This window comes from Capricornis sumatraensis, chromosome 10, assembly GCF_032405125.1.
Source record: "Capricornis sumatraensis isolate serow.1 chromosome 10, serow.2, whole genome shotgun sequence".
In the NCBI taxonomy this organism is placed as follows: Eukaryota; Metazoa; Chordata; class Mammalia; order Artiodactyla; family Bovidae; genus Capricornis; species Capricornis sumatraensis.
In genome coordinates, this window is record NC_091078.1 from 104,174,938 (window position 1) to 104,193,292 (window position 18,355).

The window sequence follows — 18,355 nt, forward strand, 5'->3', positions numbered from 1 at the left end:
GACGGGGGTTCCGCACCCCCGTGCTGCTCAGCCACGGCTCCCAGTCGCCCTGGAGGCTGAGCAGGACCCAGGGCCTGTCCACAGGCAGGAGGGCTGAGACTGGGGGAGCACGCAGCTCCCCACAGAGCCCTAGGCGGGGCTGGTCCTGGGCTCCACTGACATGTCTCGGCCCTTGGGTGCCCCTCCATCCTGGCCTCAGGAGCCCCCCACTGCCGGAGCCCATGGCAGCCCCATGCCCCCCAGCAGCCTTGCCTCCATCCTGCCCTTGTTCCAGACACGTGCCCTGGCCAGCCGTCAGCCCTTGGCCAGGTGTCCCGGCTGGGAGCCCCAGGTGCAGAAGGCACAGGATGGCAGAGAGGGCGGGCGGTCCGCAGGGTGGCCGGTGGAAGGCGGGGCTGGAGCTGGGCTTGGGGACAGCGGGGCTGTGACCCTCCCTGGCGGCCGCGTCCGTCCCTCTCACCCCAGATCTCGGGGTCCCTCACCCCTGCTGCCGCCCCACCCCCTTGCTCCCTGTGTTCACACGCTGGCTACTGCCCACCTTTGTCCTTGTAGACCCAGCTTTCCCACCAGGCCGTCGCCAGCGTGGGTCCACCCGGCCCACCACTGTGTGCCGCTGGGCCAGGCCTCAATGAGGGCAGGGCAGCCGCAGCAGCCGTGAGTGAGGGACGCCGCGCGGTCGTCTTCAGCCTGAAGTTTGTTTTTCTCCTCCTTTCATCCAGAAGCGTGTCCAGAGGGCGCCCCCTTGCTGGGCCCAGGCCGGGTGAGGCGGGACAATGGAAAAAGCTGGGCAAGTCTGAGCGGCTGACGGAGCACAGTGCCCGGCGTGCCCGGTGCAGGTCCGCCCGGGCGGGGGGTGGTGGGGGGAGGAAGGCATCGCAGGCGTTACAGGCCCGAGAGCCCCAGCCCCGGCTCGGGAGCTGCCCGAGAGCCCCAGCCCCGGCTCGGGAGCTGCCCGAGAGGGGCCACGGGGCGGGGGACCACCAGCTCGGCGTGTGTGCAGACCACAGGGGAGGTCAGAGGCTGCGACGCCCCCCGGATGCCACCCCATCCACCCACTGGGCTCTGTGCCCCTGGGGCTCAGCCCGCCAGCTGGCTAAAGGCACGTCCTCCGCTCTGCGGCCGCAGCCACCCCATGGGCTGAGGGCACCAAGGCCTCCCCCCAGGCCTGGCTGTCCGCCAGGAGAGCTCTCGGCGTCCCGAGCACAAGCAGACACGTGGGGACCGGGCGTCTCAGCACCTCAGAGCCCCTGAAACAGGCGCCCCCGCTCCGCAGCCCCCAGGCTGAGCTCTCCTCCTCCCAGTGAACAGAGCGGGGTGGGTTAGGGCTCCCCGAGTGTCCAGGGACCAGCATGGCCGTGGGTCTGGGGGCTGCCCGCCCCCACGACTCTGCCTGTAGGCACCCACTAAGGCTTCAGGCCCCTCTGCAGCCCTGGAGAAAGTGCCCCCCCTCCCCCGCCCGAGCTGGGGTCTGCCTCCAGCTGCTTCAGGCGGGGTCCCCGGGCAGCTGTGCGAACCCAGCCCCTGTCCCCTACCCGCCCCACCGGCTGCCCCTTCCATCCACCCCGAAGTCAGAGTGCCCAGCTCGTTCCTCTGCAGAGTGGATGTCCGCTGCTAATAGCACTGCCCGGGGGCGTCTGGAAGGACGGGCCCAGGTGGCCTGGTGCCCGAACTCAGCACAGGCGCCTCACTGTTCCCCGCGCCCCCACCCCACCCCCGCCTCCGTTTCGCGGTGATGTTCACCTGGAAACACCCAGATCCAGTGGGTTCTGGAAATATCCCTTGTTTTTAATTTTCATTCAGCTAAGGTGCATTAACACAGCTCGCTTGCAGGAAGGGAGGCAAATGCAAATGGAAGGACCCTGGCAGAGTCTCGTTGACCGTGGGTGTCCAGCGCAGGCCCTAGGGACACATCCCTGCCTGACTCTTGCTCGCCATGACCCTGAGACCAGCCGGGAGCTCCTGGCCACTCACGGAAGGGTCTGTGTACACATATGTGCCGTGTACACGTGTGTCCCATGCACACATGTCTGTGTGTGATGGTTGGGAGCTATCTCTCTTTGAAAATTGAAATATAGTTGATTTTTAATGGGCTTCCCAGGTGGCTTGGTGGTAAAGAATCCATCTGCAAGCAGGTGACACAGATTTGATTCCTGGGTCGAGAAGATCCCCTGGAGGAGGAAATGGCAACCCACTCCAGTGTTCTTGCCTGGGGAGTCCCATGGACAGAGGGGCCTGGCGGGCCAGAGTCCAGGGACTCACAGAGAGGCAGGCACGACTAGGTGACTAAACGGCAGCAGAGCTGATTCACAGCGCCGTCGTGCACGTCGAGAGGCGTCTTGTGTGTGTGTGTCTGGCTCTGTGAGGTCCGCGTGGCTCTGAGACTGGCTTGGTGTTGGGAACGCTGTCCAGCAGGCCGCAGGTTGGACCCGGAAGGGGAGGTGGCCCCACACAGTCCACAGCCAGCTTGGCCAGGACAGTGGGTGGCGTCCACTGTGCCCTCTGTCCAGGCAGGGTCCTCTGGCCTCGCCCTGCCATGGGGTGGGGCCTGCCCCTCACCCCACACCCGAAGGGGCTGTGGACCCGGGGTCCGCCCTTCCCCTCAGTCAGACGTCACCGTGTTCCTGACTGCTTGTGTTTGCTCTAGGAATTTCTGTGGGGAGGCCTGGAAGCTCGTGGCGGGCACTCCCTGAGGGGCAGAAGCCTCCCTGGGAGGCAGGTGGGCACGGGGCCTTTGGGAGGGGCCTTTCCTCTGGGTATCTTTTCTCGTTGTGTTTTTGAGCCACGAGAGTGCCCTACTTTTTAATTTACTTTTGGCTCACTGTGTCTTCCCCGTTGCTTAGCTGCCCCGCGGCTTGTGGGATTAGTTCCTGGAACAGGGATTGAACCGCGTCCACTGCAGCGGCAAGCAGATTTTTCGCCCCTGGATCACCAGGGAAGTCCATGCATTACTTATTTGAAAAGTGTATAAAAGGGTGGATTTGGGGGTGAGTTGGCTTGTTTTCCGGGATCTGATGGAACACCACCAACCCGCCAGTGGAGGGCCGCCCTCAGGATGTGGAGGGTGAGTGGAGTCAGGATGTCCCGGTTGGGGTCAGCTGCCTCACGGCTGCAGATGGTGGGGACCCTGGATCAGAGGGCGAGGGACCAGGTCCGGATCGAGGTGGGGCTGCTCGCCAGCTGGGCGGCCTCAGGCAGGTCTCAGCCTCAGTTTTCTCATCTGTAAAATGAGAGCTGTCGTAGCAACCAGGTCCCCAGGCAGACTCGAGGAGGAGTGTCTGAAGAGGGGTGCGGCATGGTCTGACCCCCACCCCAGCCAGTCTGGACTGAGGCATCTCTGCCCCCTGACCGTCAATGAACCAGGTCCGGGGTGTCAGGATGGCACTCCCAGACTCCACACCCAAGGCCACAGGTCTGGCCAGGCTCCCAGCCATGTGGCAAGGCTTCAGCCCACTCCCAGCAGACAGGGAGGCTGGACACTCCCTGGCCGGCGGTCCCGGCCCCTCAGCCAGTGTCTGCCTCAGCAAGAAAGTCTTGGTGGGAGCCTCAGGGTTACGGAGGCTGGGGTCTCAGGGTGCTCCTGGCAGGCACGTGTGGTCAGGGGCTCCCTGTCCAAGCCTCTGTCCCTGCGGCAGGTTCCCAGCCTGGTGCCCCGTGTCCCATCTTGCCCCCTTGGGGACCCTCCCCTGAACAAGGCCGGACCCTGGCTGTGCTGAACCCCTGCACCCAACCCCGCGGAGCCGAGGCCTGGGCTCAGAGTCACCGCTTCTGCAGACTCTTCTGAGCAGGGGCTGAGGGGAGCCCCGCCGTGGCCCCCTTGTCTGGCATGCCTGGTCGGAGTGCCCGCCTTCCTGGAGATGGGCGTGGTGCCCACACCGGGTCTCACCCAGGGCGCCTGCCTGCCGCCTGAGCTCCCTTTCCACACCGTTGTCCCGAGGCCCAGGGGCCTGGGCAGGGACACCCCTCCCCCGGCAGCGGACGGTCTCCTAGACTCCTGGCAGGCCAGAGGGCGTGGAGGCCGGCCCGAGGACAGTCACCCCATGTGCCCACGGGCAGGTCTGTCCAAGGCCCAGAGCCGGCACAGGAAGGCAGGGCGGGCGGGCAGAGCCTCTGTGGCTTTCTCCGAGGGGGGCCGGGCCCGGTGCTGGGGGCCTGGGCAGGGCAGCTGGCCGCGAAGGCTGGTTTTCGTGGCACTCCCCCAGGTCCCTGCCCCGTTGGCTCCCGAGAGCCGCCCTGGAGTCTCCGGGGCAGGCGGTAGCCCCATACCACAGACCAGGAGCCTGTGGCTGATATGATCGGGGCACCCGGGTGGTGGCGTGAGGCAGCGGCTCCGCCTGCGGGGAGGTCGGACGGGCCCTCAGGGCGCCTGCCCCGCCTCCCCTCTCTGCGCCCTGCCCTAGAGCCCCGGAGCAGAAGGGGCTGCACATGGGGCAGCCGTGAGGGGTGAGCCCCGCCCGGCCCAGTGCCCACTGTCCAGCTGCCCGGGGGCTCAGGGGCGACAGAAACTTCGGGAGCCCCAGGGGCGGCCGGGATGACTCACCCGTCCCTGCCCCATGTGTCGTCCAGCCCATGGGCCTGCCTCGGAGTCGAGAACACATCCCACCCTGTGACCCCGAAAGTCCAGGGCTGGGTCCTGAGCGCACGTCCGCCACCTGCACAGAGGCCTCACTGACCAGACAGCCGACGCTCCCTCCGTGCGGGCAGTAAGAGGTGTGCCCGGGGTTCCCGGCCGCTTCCCGAGGGTGACGCAGAGGAGCTTTTGACGACCGGAAGACGTGAGGTGTTGAGCGCGGGAGGGGAGCGTGGGTTGCGGAACAGAGTATGCTTTTGTGCCCAGCCCCGTCCGGGCACACGCTGTGGCCGCGGCCGGGCCCTGAGACGCCCTCAGACCCCGCAGTGCCTGGGCTGGAAGGCAGGCACTGTCTCCTCGCTGTGCCCGGCTGCTCTTTCCTGCTGTTGGTGCAGTGGGCATGGTGCTTCCTTTTTAGTAAGACGGAGGCGTGCGGCCTGCCCGCCCCTCTGGAAATGGAGGTAAATTCCACAAATAACCCCAACACCCAGGGCCCATCAGCAGTGGAGGCGCCGTGCCTCTAGCTGCCTCCGCTGCGGGCCTGGAGGGGCTCCCGGGAGGGGTGGCCTGCCCTCTGCCCGCCCCGACCCTGCTCTCTGCGGCCTCCCTTTCCTTCTCAGGAGCGGACAGTCACCCTCCAGCCCAGAGCCATGGTGGGCAGGACCCCGCCCAGGCCCTTCCAGAAAGCACAGTGTGCCCGGAAGAAGCCTTACACCGGCGAAGGTGTTCTTTCTCAATCTGGCAGAACTTTCTAGAGCTCAGGGGGCCCTGGGGAGTTGGCTGGTTCCGGGTTAGATGCATCTGGGGAGCTGTGGGAACACACAGGACACCTGCACTCCCCCAAACAAGGCGCGCGGAGGCGGGTAAGCGCGCGACACCACGGTCAGCGCCGTGAGCCGTCAGAACTCGAACTGAAACCACAGCGAGGTGTCAGAACGCCCGGAAGTGGGGCCGGGGCCACACGCCAGGCCGGCCAGGAGGCTGGGGGCCGGGTCCCGCCCGCGCGGCCCCTCTGGGAGACAGCTCGCTGGGGGGCTCAGGGGACATGCACTCTTAGCAAACGCCCTTTGATCCAGAGGAAGGAAGACCTGGGTTCACACTGAAACCCGTCGGAGAAGGTTCAGGGCAGTTCTATCCCTGACAGCCCCCCCGCCTGGAACCTGCCGCAGCGTCCTTCCCGGGGTGTGTGTGGGGCGGGGGGACACAGATAAACAGACGGTGGTACGTCCGTGTGGTGGGTGCTGTCCAGCTGTCAAGAAGAAAGGACTGTTGATACAGGAACAGTTGGGATCAAACCTCCAGGGAATTACGCGGAGTGAAAAAGAAGCCAGTGCTGAAAAGCCATCCTGTGTGATTCTGTTTGTGGTAGCAGCCTGAAACGACAGGATGACGGGCGGATGGGTGGCTGTGGGGGCGCAGGATTGGGGAGGAGGGGGTGTGGCTCCGCAGGGAGGGGTGGGTGCGAGTGCCCTGCGGTGGGTGGTCCTGGGGCTTGAGCGTAGGTGGGGGTCACGCAAAGCTGCACACGTGGTAAAGCTGTCTGGGCAGCTGCAGCGGCTGAGGGCCTGACGCCTGTTTTTACGTTCAGTGTTATCAGTGGGGGAGGCTGGGGTACGTCTTGCTGTGAACCTGCGGTTATTTCAAAGTGGAGTTCTTAAAACAACACGCAAGGTACAGGAGCGCGACGCCAGAGGTTCGGGCTACGTGGTCTGGATTTGGGCCCAGGTGTCAGTCCCCCTGTGCTTCTAAGAAGCGTCCCGTGTGTCTACTGCACAGCCTGGGCCTGCAGCTCTGCAGAGGGAAACCAAGGCCAGAGAGGGGCAAGGGTTTTCCCAAGGCCACACAGCTGCAGGGGGAGGAAGCGGGTGGCCGGAGGGGATGCCACTGGCTGCGAGGACTTGGGTTTTTCCTGCCGCGGGCTGGGGCTGAACCAGGCGTTTTCTGTTTTGTTTTTAGTGTAAATCCAGTAAAGATTTATTGGAATCCAGTGTACGGCTAGGTGAATTGTCACAAACGGAACACTTCCGGTAGCCAGCACGCAGACCCCCAAGCAGAAGCCAGACAGCGCCCCAGGAAGCCCCCTCAGGCCCTGCCAGTCGCTGCCCTTGCCCCCCACTCCCCGCACCCAGGGGCCCCCTCCCGATGTTCAGCGCGTGCTGTCTTTCCTGTTGCCAAACTTGGTAGGTGGCCGGGCGCTGTTTGGAGCCACGCCCAGTTCACTCTGAAGGGGAGGAAGTGGCCTCCGCTGGAGTCTGGTCCAGTGGGGCTGGGGCGGGGGCTTCAGGGAAGGACTGTCCCAGGGCACAATGCCCTGTGCAGTGATGGCTGGAACGGCCGTCTCCCCGAGCCCGCGCTGGAGGCGGGAGCGGGGCTGGAGCCCTGGCTGGCTGGCCCAGCCCGCCGGGTCCCGGGGCCCCCTGAGCTCCTTTGACATCTGGGCACAGTGAGGCATGGCAGGGCAAACGGCTCTGGACCGGGCGCCACTACCCCGCAGTAAGAGCCCACGACACGGGATGACTCGCCCCCAGACCGCGTTTCCCCCGAGACTGTAACGGGGGCTTTATTTATGTGGGTAAAAGAGGCAGCTGTCCGCACAGAATCGGTGTGTTAATGCAGCACGCTAACAGGTCACCTGTGGTGTCTGCTCACAGCTTCCTCTGATCCGTGACGTGATATGCTGCTGTTTGAGGTCCTCTGCTGGTCGTAGCTGGATTTATGGAGCACTGACTGGCTGGCACTGTTCCCAGGGCCGTACATGTACCATCCTATCTAATCTTCCTCGAACTCGGTAAACGAGGACCGTGAACTGAGACGCGGAGAGGTCCATGGACTTGCCCAAGGCCACACAGCTGGCCCGCGGCAGAGCCGGCCTCTGCAGCCCAGCCCCCTTGGGTCTGGAATTCACCTTGCGGCTCTCACGTCCCCCGAGCACCGCTGGATGTGACCCCGCAGTAGCGTGTGGTCGGGCAGATGCGCCTGCCCAGCACCTTCTGGTTTCCCAGGCGCTTCTCCACAGCGACTGTGTTACCGCCACCCTGCGTTCCGAGGGGGAGGCCAAGGCACAGGGGGGCTCCAGCACGTCCCAGGCTGTGGGTTCCCAGTCCAGGCGCTGGGCCGTGCCCCTCCGGTGGCCGCTGGGCTAATCGGGAGGAGGGTGATGGGCAGAGTGGGCCTCAGGCCGTGGCTCTGAAGGCTGCGTGGACCCGGCCGGGCTCAGGGCAGAGGCGGGACGGTCCCCACTCAGAGCCCGACCCAGCGGGGCTGTCAGGTCAGTGCACACCGTGAGGGGGGCTGCCCAGGGGGCCAGGCCGCCAAGGGCCCCCAGGATAGGCAGGACGTGGTGAGGAGGAAGGGGAGCCCCGGGGCCGGGCGGGCCCGGGAAGGCCAGGTCCGCGACTCGACCTGCCCGGCAGGTGGCACTGCTGCCTGGAGGGGGTGTCGTGCCTCCTTCGGTACCTCGGTCCCGAGTGTCACAACAGGCCACATAAGGTGACGCTGGTCGACCAACGCCCCGTCCATAGGGGCTGCTCAAAAATGCGTCACTAGAGGAGGGGGAGAGAGGAGAGGGGATAGGGAAGGAGGCAGCAAGGGAAATGGGAAGGACGGATTCTGACTGGGGGACAGAGTAGGCAAGTCTGCCCGAAGGCGTTGACACGTGAGCAGGGTTTTGGAGGGTGAATAGGAGTTGGCTGCAGGGTCAAGAGAGAGGGGATGGAATGGTGTCCCAGGCACGGGAGCCCCTGAACTGCAAGGTCAGCGTTTGTAAAGAGGGAGGGTGGGTTATGAGTCCAGGTACCTTCGAGGTTCGTGCATAGTTTAGGCGAGGACGCGTTTGGAAAAAGGACGTAGCGCTCGGTATGCTCTCTGCGGCCCGCCCGGGCGTCGCCGTGCTCTCAGGATGTCGTCGGAGCAGGACTCGGGTGGGAGCAGGCCCCTCGGCTTGTGGCACGGCTGCCCTGGGCTCCAGGAACCCCAGCCCGTGGCTGCGTCCCTGACACGTCACACCGGCGCTGCCTCACGTGGCTCGTCCATGTCTGAGCAGCCGGGCGGGGCGATTGTCTGGACTTGGGGCTTCCTAGGGACCAAGGTTCCTCATCTCTCCCGGCACGAGTCCCAGCCCAGTTCCCAGCCTGGAAGGGCGTAGGAAGGCGTGCCTGGCCAGCCCCTCTCCATCCTAGAATGCCTTTGTCCACCCCAGCACGGGCACAGGACGGTGACCGTCCAGGGCAGTGCCCCAGGGGGCCTCCTGACACGCCACCCACGTCCTCTGTTCTGCCCGACCCTGGCCAGGCCTGTGGACACCCAGGCAGAGCTGCTGGGCAGCTGGGGTATAGCCCCGGAGTGGCGGGACTCTGGGTCCAGGGGAGGGGGAGCCGCCTGCAGTCTCTTCATTGGAGGCAAGAGAAGGGGCCACCTGGGGACAATCCTGGGGAGTCTGCTCTGCAGCTTGTGGTGTCCGGCCACCAGCGATGCTTTCGCTGGACCTGAAGTAGCCGAGTCGCAAGTCAGAGGGGACACGCAGAATGGGAGACGAGGCCGAAGCTCAGATGACCCATGGTGGGCGCCCAGCGGTGGCCCGGAAGAGCTGGGCCCTCAGTGCCAAGCTCAGGCCACTCCCAGCAGATGCCCTGGATGTCTGGGCGTTCGGTGGGAAAAGGCCTGCGGGGCACTCAGGGCGGGAGGGCTGCCCGCTTGGGGAGCAATGTGGCAACGGAGGAGGGGTGTGGCCGAGGACGCGGCCTCCGGGGGCACATCCTGCGTCCAGCAGCCGCTCCCCAGGGCCGCCGGGCCGGGCTGGGCTGTGCTGGGGAGCTGGCCCCGCCTCGTGGGCGCCCCCAATGTGAAGCCAGGGTCGCTGGCACGGCACCAGGTGGAGCCAACAGACATGACATTTCAGATGTGCTTGCCTGCGAGAGCTTTATGCTCCTCCGCTTCACAAATGAGGACGCAGGCTGAGAGGGGCGCTTGTTCCAGTTTGCGTGGCTGGGTGGGGTGACGTCTGAGCCCAGGTAGGCTCACTCAGAGCCCGCACCCAGAGCTGGACACCTCGCGGCCGAGGCTGCCAGCGTGCGGCAGGCGGCCCTCCCCGTGGTGCCCCAGCCTCTTCGGGGCGGACAGGCTGGTCTCGGGCAAACACACCGATGTCGGGGCTGCCTGGCCCCAGAGTGTCGGATGCGCAGCACTTTCCATCTCGGACCTGTTCCCTCTCAGGCGGGGGAGGGCCCCCTCCCCTCTGACTACCCTCTGCCCCTCCGGCCACGTTGGGGTGACAGGTCAGAGGAGGCACCATCGTGGCCGCGACTGGCCCCCCCGGTGGGGCAGCAGGCAGGCCCTGCTTTCAGGAGCGGCTTGTGACGGGCAGACAGCAGTGAGCGCGGATGGACGGCTCAGCCCCGCTGACGCGGGCGCTGAGAGAGCACATGGAGCAGTGAGGGCCGGGCTGGGGACCGCTCTAGGCAGTCAGGGAGGGCCTGGCCGAGTGTGGGGGGGGTGGAGCCGCAGGTGCAAAGGCCCTGGGGCAGGAGTGACAGGCCCGTTGCAGGAGCAGGGAGGGTGAGAGCAGGTGAGGAGGCACAGGCCACCTCGTGCTGGGAAGCGGCGGTCTGTGGTCGGGGGCGCGTGGGCAGCCCCAGGCCCCACCCCCAGGTGCAGCGCTGCCTGCAGAGAGCCACCCTGCGGGGCCTCGAGCCTCGGCTTCCCCGCTGAATAGGAAGCCCTTGGACCAAGCCCTGCACCGGCAAGTGGGGAGGGCGCAGGGCAGTGTCCCCGCTGACCTGTCAGAGGGAAAGAAAGCACATGGTTTCTTGCATGCGGGCCCTAAGGCCTTCCCCTGGGAGCTGACCTGGGCCTTCCTGGGGCGGCCTGAGCTGGTGTGGGCCCCGCCGGGAGGGGCAAGGTTGTCTGGGGTTGCTGGTAATCCTGTCTCACTTCTGCCACCTCAGGAGCTCCCTGGAGACCGGAAGCAGCCTCTCCACGGACCGATACAGGTACCGTCGCCCGTCCATCGTGGGCCTGCTCAGAGCCACTGGCCCGCTCCCCGCATCTGTGCCCGCGGTGGGCCCCAAGGGTCCCGTCAGGGAAATTAGCCCCCACTTGTCACTGAAACACCCCCAGGCGGCAGAGGCAGTGCCAATACCTCCCCTGCAGACCAGGGTGGCCCCCCAGCATCCCAGCTGAGCGCAGTGCCCGGGGCTGATGGTCCCCCGCGGGCTGGTCTGCCGCTGCAGTTCCCCTGACGACCAGGGCTGCGGCCCCAGGGAGAAGCTGCCGGTTGCTCTCCACTTCTGCGCCGTACTTGGCAGAGGTTGCGGGGGTGGCTGGCGTGAGGGTCTTGTGTCTTGATGCTTCTGTGAGACGTCTTCAGGACAAAGGTCTAGAGACTGTGGTGTAGGGGAAGCCCCCTGGATTGGGCAGCAGGTGGGCGTGAGAGAGCAGGACCCCGCAGCAGGTCCTGAGCGGGTAGCTTGTGGGGGGTGTGGGGAGGTCTGTGCTGCACGAGGGGGTGACCGGAAGTGGGCTGAGGGGCCTGCTCCCGGGAGAGGGCAGGCTTTGTGCAGCCCTGCCAAGTGCACGTGGCCACAGGGCCAGGGGGGCAAGCGGGGCCTGCAGCGGAGCCCCACTGGGGCCTCAGCTCGGTGAGAGGGGCCCATGGACCCGGACAGGGGTCAGTCCAGCAGTGCTGGGCCCCGCCTGCGGGCGCGACACAGGGGAGGCGGCTGTAGTGACTGGCTCTGACCCCGCAGGCTCCGAGGGCTCCGAGGGCCCGGGGGCTCGGCTTCCCTGAGTGGCTTGGGGCTGGGCAACCTCAGGGGCAGAGAGCGGGGAGCAGGGCAGGGTGGCCCGCTCGCGCCTGCACACTAGTGCCAAGGTGTAAACGGCCGTGCCACACCCAGAGCACGGAACACTGTCGCTTCCAGGCAGTGTCCCACCGCCCCACGGCTGCGAGGAGCTCTCCGCCCACTTCGCAGACCGTGCTTGTTCAGGACAGTCAGCGTGAGCAGAGCCAGGGCTTGAACTCAGATCCCGGTGTGACTCCGCCTGACGCTGTAGCACACCCCTCTCCCACAACCACACGCACACACACACACACACACAGACTGCAGAATGTGAACGTTCCCTCCCTGCCGCGCTTCCACACTTGGAGCCTCCCACCGTCCCTCTGCACGTGGGTTCACACGCACTCATGGCCGCAGCCCCGCGTTGGCACCTGTGTGGTCACGCTCACAGTCAAGAAGTGGCCGCAATGACCACCAGCCCTCAAGGCTGGTCACACTCGACCCCACGGGCCACGACCCCTCCCCACGCCCTCGGGGAGCAAAGACAGCAGGCCCCTCGGCCCCCCTTCTGAGCCGTTACTTTCTGGGCCCCCACAGCTGCGGGGAGCGTGGGAAACCACGGCGACCCCTCCCGCTGCCTTTGCACAGCTACTGTGTCAGGGAGCAACCAGGCAGAGAAAGGAAGTTTCAACATAGTACGTCAGGTGGTGACAAGTGTGCGGACGGAAGGAACAGGCACAGCCCACCCGTTGCGTGTTACGTTTCATCTGGACTTTACTGAGGACTGTAGCCCAGGAGGTGGCCTCCACCCTCAGGGACTGCCCCTCGAGGTCAGGGAGGAGCCAGCATCGATAGGGCTTCTCCTGGGAAAAACCGTGGCGTAGCATCAAAGGTGACTGCTAATCACAGGAAAACAGACGCAGCAAGTTAAGGACTGTAGAGCTCCTGTATGTGGGCGGGGGCGGCGCCTGACTCAGGGCCCCTCAAGTTTGTTTCTGAGACGTGCACCTTAGCAGTCTTGAGCGGGCCTCCAGTTTTCCTCCATCCTGAGTCCCCTCAGGGCGCACCTTCAAGGGGCTGCTGCATGGCTGAGGGCTTGATGGCAGCAACAGCGTTTGTCCAAGAACGCGCTGAAGAAAAGGAAAGAAGGGTAAATGGCCTCGTGAGGGCTTCCCAGGTGACCCACTGGTAACGCATCTGCCTGCCCGTGCAGGAGATGCAAGAAGCTAAGGTTCGATCCCTGGAAAAGAAAACAGTCACCCACTCCGGTATCCTTGCCTGGAAAATTTCACGGACAGAGGAGTGTGGCAGGCTATAGTCCGTGGGGTTGCAAAGAGTTGAACATGGCTGAGCCCACACACGCACACACACACACACATACGCGGGAAGGCATACTGATGGGGGGTAGTCAGGGAAGGCGTCTTGGAGGAGGTGTCATGTAACAGCAGAAGGAAGGGGCGAGGGATGAGCCACTGTCTGGAGGAGCGGCAGCCGCTAACGTGATGTGTCCCTGTCCCCTGCAGACACAGGTGGGCCGCGGCGCAACAGGCCCATTTCTCAGATGAGGAGGCTGAGGTCCGGGGACCAGAGGGACGTTGGTGCCAGCCCCGGGACAGGGCCCTCCGCCTCCCGCTCTGCCTAGCCCTGTTTGCCCAGCGGTGCCCCGGGCTCTGCCGCTCTGGGGGGGCTTCTGAGAAAGCAGGCCCTCGGGCTCTGGTGCCCCGGAGGCCCGCTCACAGCCTGGGAACTTGGGAACAAAGGTTCCAGCCAGGAATCGCCTCCTTTCAGAGGCGCAGCCGGCTTCCTCCGCCGGGCGTGAGAGGGAAGCTGATGTCCACTGGGGGAGGGGCGGGCGGCGCCTGGGAGGCCGGCCCCACGGCAACATTCTGGGCCCTCCCCCTCCCCTCAGTGCCCGCCCCCCCCCCCATCCTCCCGGCCAGCCTGGAGATGCTGCCCAGCCCTCGCCAGGCCCCATGCGGCCCACTCGTGCCTCGGGGGCTCAACTGAACGGTCGTGAAGGCCTTCCCTTCCAGCTGTCCACCGCAGCACTTCCAACAGCCGCTCAGCAGAGCCGCTGGGCCGGGTCACTCCTGGGGGGCGTCCTGTGCCCTGGGGAGCATTCACTCCCGGGGGGCGTCCTGTGCCCTGGGGGCGCTCACTCCTGGGGGGCGTCCTGTGCTCTGGGGGGTGGCCCGGGGTCTATGGGCCTATAGTGTCGCTCACCTCTCTGCAGTCCCCATGTCTCCAGGCCCGGCTAGCGTCCCCTGGGGACCCTGTAGGGCAGACTCACCTGGGGGAGGGGAGGGAGAGAGGTGCTCTCGGGTCAGCTGATCTGCTGCTGCTGGAGGCCAGGGCTCGGGGGAGGCAGTGTGAGCTGGGACCAGGCCCCGGGACACCAGCAGCCTGCACGGGCCCTGCATGCCCAGCGCTCTGGGGGCACCAGCTCCAGTCTAAGGCCGACGGGCCAGGACGTCGTCCCTCACATGCAAGGATGAGGTCTCCTCACTAGGATGCCGTGGGACCTATACTGAACAAACCCGGGACCCAAGTAGCAGGCGGGGTGACTGTGGCGCACCCAGGGGGACCCTTCCACCCTGCTACAAGACCCTCCGCTCCCGCAGCAAGCGCTGGGCACCCGCAGCGGGCCAGGCGCTGGGCCGGGTGGAGCTGGGACGCTCTCACAGCAGTTGGGAGGAGAATGCGGTAAAACCTACGGGATCCGCTGGGGGGATAGGACGTCAGGAGACATTGAGGGCGGGTGTCAGGGGCTCCGACGGCGGAGGAGGCCTCCAGGCGGTGCTGGCTGTAGGACCTGGGGGGTGGAGAGGAGCGCTGGCCTAGGGGCGGGTTCCTGGGCCTGACGGGGCCTGGGGGAGCGGTCAGACAGCAGGAGGCAGGAGCCAGGGCCCCGAGGGCTGCTGGGCGAGCGGGAGCTCGGCCTCTGTTCTGAGGGTGGCAGGCGGCGGACCACGTGGAACAGAGGGTTGACGTCTTGAGGTCCCCGTGGCTGGAGGGCGGGGAAGGGCCACGGGGCATCCGGAGCAGACGCCGGACCTGTGAGGAGGAGCCCAGTGGCTGTGCATGGTCCTGCCCGTGACGCTGTGTCCCGGGCTGCAGACACCCCCACCGCCCGACAATGCTCCGCTGGGCACGGCCCCTCAGCCCCACAGCCACCCCCCGCCCCACCTTGCTGGCGACGGGAGTCCCCCTCCCGGCAGCCAATGAGCGGCTGTCATCAAGGTTCCATGTTAGGTTTTATCAGTGTGTCCCCGTCACCCGGGCAACCGCGGCGGGCCTGTCAGTCTCTGCCCGCCGCCTTTCAGAGCCGGGCTCCCGGCTCACCATGTGGCGACGTGGTGAGTTTCCGCTCACGGGGGATTCCGCCGGACGTAACTGACCTGCTACGGAGGCTGGCACTTCTCATCTGCCCTCTACCCACCTGCAACCCCACCCCCATAACTCCCTGGTCCCCCTGTCTCGGCCACTCCGGGCCAGGCAGGCAGCAGGGCTACCGCCCTTCCAGGTGCCAGCGCGGCCACTGGGAGCCAGGGACCCGGCTGGAAGGAGCTTTCGGAGCGGCTGTTGAGAGCCCCGGGCCTCGAGGCCCCCAGGATGATGGACCAGGGCCCCCCCCGACTCAGCACAGCCGGGGCTGCCCTTGTTCCGCCTGAGGACCCCCGGGGGAGCCCCGAGGAGCGGCAGCCCCCAGCAGCCGCGGCAGCCTGAGTCTGGCTGGGCGAGCCCCGTGGAGGAGCGCCCGGGCTTTTGTGCGCTCCGCTCTTTGTATCAGAGGCTGGCGGGCCGGGCCCTGTGAGCGGGCCCCAGGCGGCCTCAGGGAGCCAGGCGGCCAGTCCTGCAGCTCCGTCAGCCCTCCTCTGAGTCCTGGCAACCGGAAGGCGAAAATGCTCAAGTTCAAGGCCTTCTGCCTGGATTACTGGCAGTTTCTGTGCCTGCAGCCTCTGCACGGAGTCTATAAAAGGTAGGTGCCCGAGAGGGCCTCTGCCACGGGGCAGCGCGGCTGGCAGGACTGTGGCCCCCGTGGACAACTGTGGGGCCTCCCTGTCCCAGGGCATTTGCTGTGGACCTCTGAGGACCACGGGCCAACTTGGCTTGACTGTGCCCCCCCTCCCCCTCTGGCCCTGAAACTGGTAGGATTTCTGCAGAGGAGGGGTCACCCCTGAGCGCTCTGTGGTTGCGAGCTGAGCTTCATTGTTCTTGCTGCTGGAATAGGTCTGGAGCCGCCCGATCCCAGCCCGGGGCCGTCTCCACGCTGGCCCGGCCGTGCCACTGTCCACATCCAACTTGCCGACGGCCCGTGTGACTCCGGAGTGTGACGGCTGCATCCCGAGCAGAGTTCTGAGACTTATTTGGGGAGTGGGAAGGCGCACTGCGGGGTGTGGGTCCCTGGTCTGGAAGTAGTCAGAAGACCCTGGAGTTCAAGTTCAGACCCCCCCGCAACCCCGCTCGCTGTGTGACTTTGGGCAGACAGCTTTCCCTCTCTGAGCCTGAAGAGGCCCCACCTGTAGGGGTTTGGACCTGGTGACGGGTGTGGAATTTGGGGACTGCTCCCTGAGGTGGCGCGGGCGCAGACGTGAGCCCCCACAGGTGCTCGCGCCCGCACACACACACACTGGCTGGGGAAGGCCGGTCCCAGGTCAGAGGGCCCCACGGGAGGCTGAGGGAGAGCACCGGTGCTTCCGAGGGAATTCGTTTCTCCTGATTACACACTCGGTGCCGTGCGCGGCTATTGGCATGTGAGCAGTTCTGGGAAAGTGTGGGAGCCTTTCTTCTCTCTCCCAGGGCTTTCTGTGAAGGCAGCGGGTCTGAGGGTCTCACAGCAGCCTCAGAAAGGAGGTCCTCGCTGTTGGGTGGGTGCCAGGGAGGGCGGTCCGCTGTGCGTCTGACCCGTGCGTCCTCCACGCGTGCAGGTGGACCCACCCTTCCCGCCAGCCGGGGAGCTTGTTCTTAGGGGCCTGGGGCTCCTGGAACATCCTGACTGTTAGTGATTAGGTGTCTGCAAGGCTGCACTTCAAGCTGTGATCAGTCCTTATCCCCACTGCAACAGGGGTCCTGAAGCTCCCCTTTGAGCAGCTGAGACCCGAGGACAGGCAGCCAAGCAAGTGTGACCGTGGGGTTTGGACCCAGGCCTCTCTTGCTCCAAGGTGGACTCTGTCTCAAGTGCTCTGCAGCTCAGATGAGGAGGGCGCCAAGGTCCTGGGGCGGGAGGGATGGAGGGAGCCCGGCCCCACCCCACCAGGGTCAGGCAGACACCGTGAGAGGCGTGGATCTGGGTGTGGGGCTGCATGGAGGAGGTGACGGCTGAGCAGACGGCGATGTGTCTGCGGGATTCGGCTGGGCCCAGAGGGGAGGACGGGTGTTCTGGGCAGAGGGAAAGGCTTGTGGGAAACCCCAGGGGCTTCCAGTGGGCAGGGGTCTTTGTGGGGGCCGGCGAGAAGCCGTGGAGCTGAGAGGAGTGCCAGGGACCCGAGTCCAGGCCTGGGGCTGGGCCTCCGGCTCTGCACAGTGGAGAGCCTGGGAATGTGCTGAGGGTGGGGTCTCACACTTGTGAGAGGAGTCACGTGGTCCCTGTGAGAGGCTGGGCTCAGCCTCCAGGGCCAACCACTGAGAGCCCTCTTGGCCCCGCCCACCATGGAATGGTCTTAGAGCAGGTGTGGTCTTCTCGAGGCGCAAAGACAAACAGGACATCGTCCCCAAGGAGCTTCCAGCCTGTAACGAGAAAGAGACCCACTCACAAGCCGTGAAGGTTACGGATGGCGGTAAATAGCAGGAGCACAAAAATACCCACGGCATGAGGGAGAAATCTAGGAAGGCTTCCCACAGGAGGTGTCATCTGAGCTGGGTCTGAACGTAGGAGCAGGATTTTTCCAGACAGGGAAGGGTGCAGTCGGTGGAGAGCACGGCACGAGCAGCCGTGTGGAGGTAGGGCGCAGCCTGGCGTGGTTAAGAAATGGTCAGGGCCTGGCGTCGGGGGGAGGTCAGGCGATGAGCCTAGAAAGGCAGGCAGGCCGGGCAGCGATGCGGAGGCTCGGAGCACCTGCTGCGTGCGAGGCGTAGCTCTAAGCCCACCAACCCCGTGAAGGGGAGGATGCCATTGTCCCATTCTCCAGGTGAAGAAATCGAGACTCAGGGGGCAGAAGTCACAGGCCCGGGGTCATATGGCCCGTCGAGGGACCGAGGGATTTCACAGGCTGCACGTGGCCAGCCAAGCAGATGCTCAGGCTGGGGTCGGTCCTCTCTCCACCAATTCGTGTCCATAAATAATGGTGACCCTTCAATCAGGGACGAGAGTCTTCATGGCCAGACCACGTCCTGGCGGGGCGCTCACTGCTCTCCAGGGGTCAGGGAGGAGCTCGCCCACCTGCCACGGCTCCTGGGGGCCTGGCAGGGCCAGTGCCCGGGGAGCACTTCAGATGCCTCACTTACGGGGCTTCGGGAGCCGCGGTCGCCCCTGCCCAGACAGAGCCAACCCCAGGAACTTGGCGCATGGAGCCTGTTGGCTTTTTTCCTGGTGACATATCCTGGTGTTTAAAACAGCGACCCAAAACTTTGGAGTATGAAAAGGCTGTTTTGCAGACAATGCATAATTAACCACTTCTAAACACAGGGTGTGCCAGGCTCCCTTGAAGCTGTTAATTATTCTTCATTAGTGATCTTAAATTCACGTAAAATAATCCTGGAGCCCTGCCAGAGGCTGGGGCTGCCGCAGAGCGGAGATTCTCATTCCAGCGAGAAAGCACAGCAGAACGTTCTCAGCACCTGTGCCTTCTGCCTGGGCGATGACCATCCTGCACAGTCCCTAGCTGCGACCCAGAGGCCATCGTGAGAGGCACAGGGCCCTGTCCGCAGGCCCCAGGGTCCAGCGGACCTCAGGGGACTCTCGGCAATGGGCCAGTTCGGGTGGGCAGAAGAACGAGACACGTAGAGTGGTGTGCCCACCACCTGGCTTTAGAAATAACCTGTTCGGATGTGGTGGGAGGCCCTATGCACCCGC

The 18,355-nt window shown here is 65.4% G+C and overlaps 1 protein-coding gene across 1 annotated transcript in view; it reads left to right on the plus strand.

The window, feature by feature from the left end:
- IQSEC1 (IQ motif and Sec7 domain ArfGEF 1) overlaps positions 1 to 18,355 on the plus strand; it is a 278,166-nt gene that overhangs the window by 151,287 nt on the left and 108,524 nt on the right. The window contains exon 3 of the mRNA XM_068981811.1: positions 10,510 to 10,554. Within this exon, the coding sequence (XP_068837912.1) occupies positions 10,510 to 10,554 (45 nt within the window). The remainder of the gene's footprint in view (positions 1 to 10,509; positions 10,555 to 18,355) is intronic.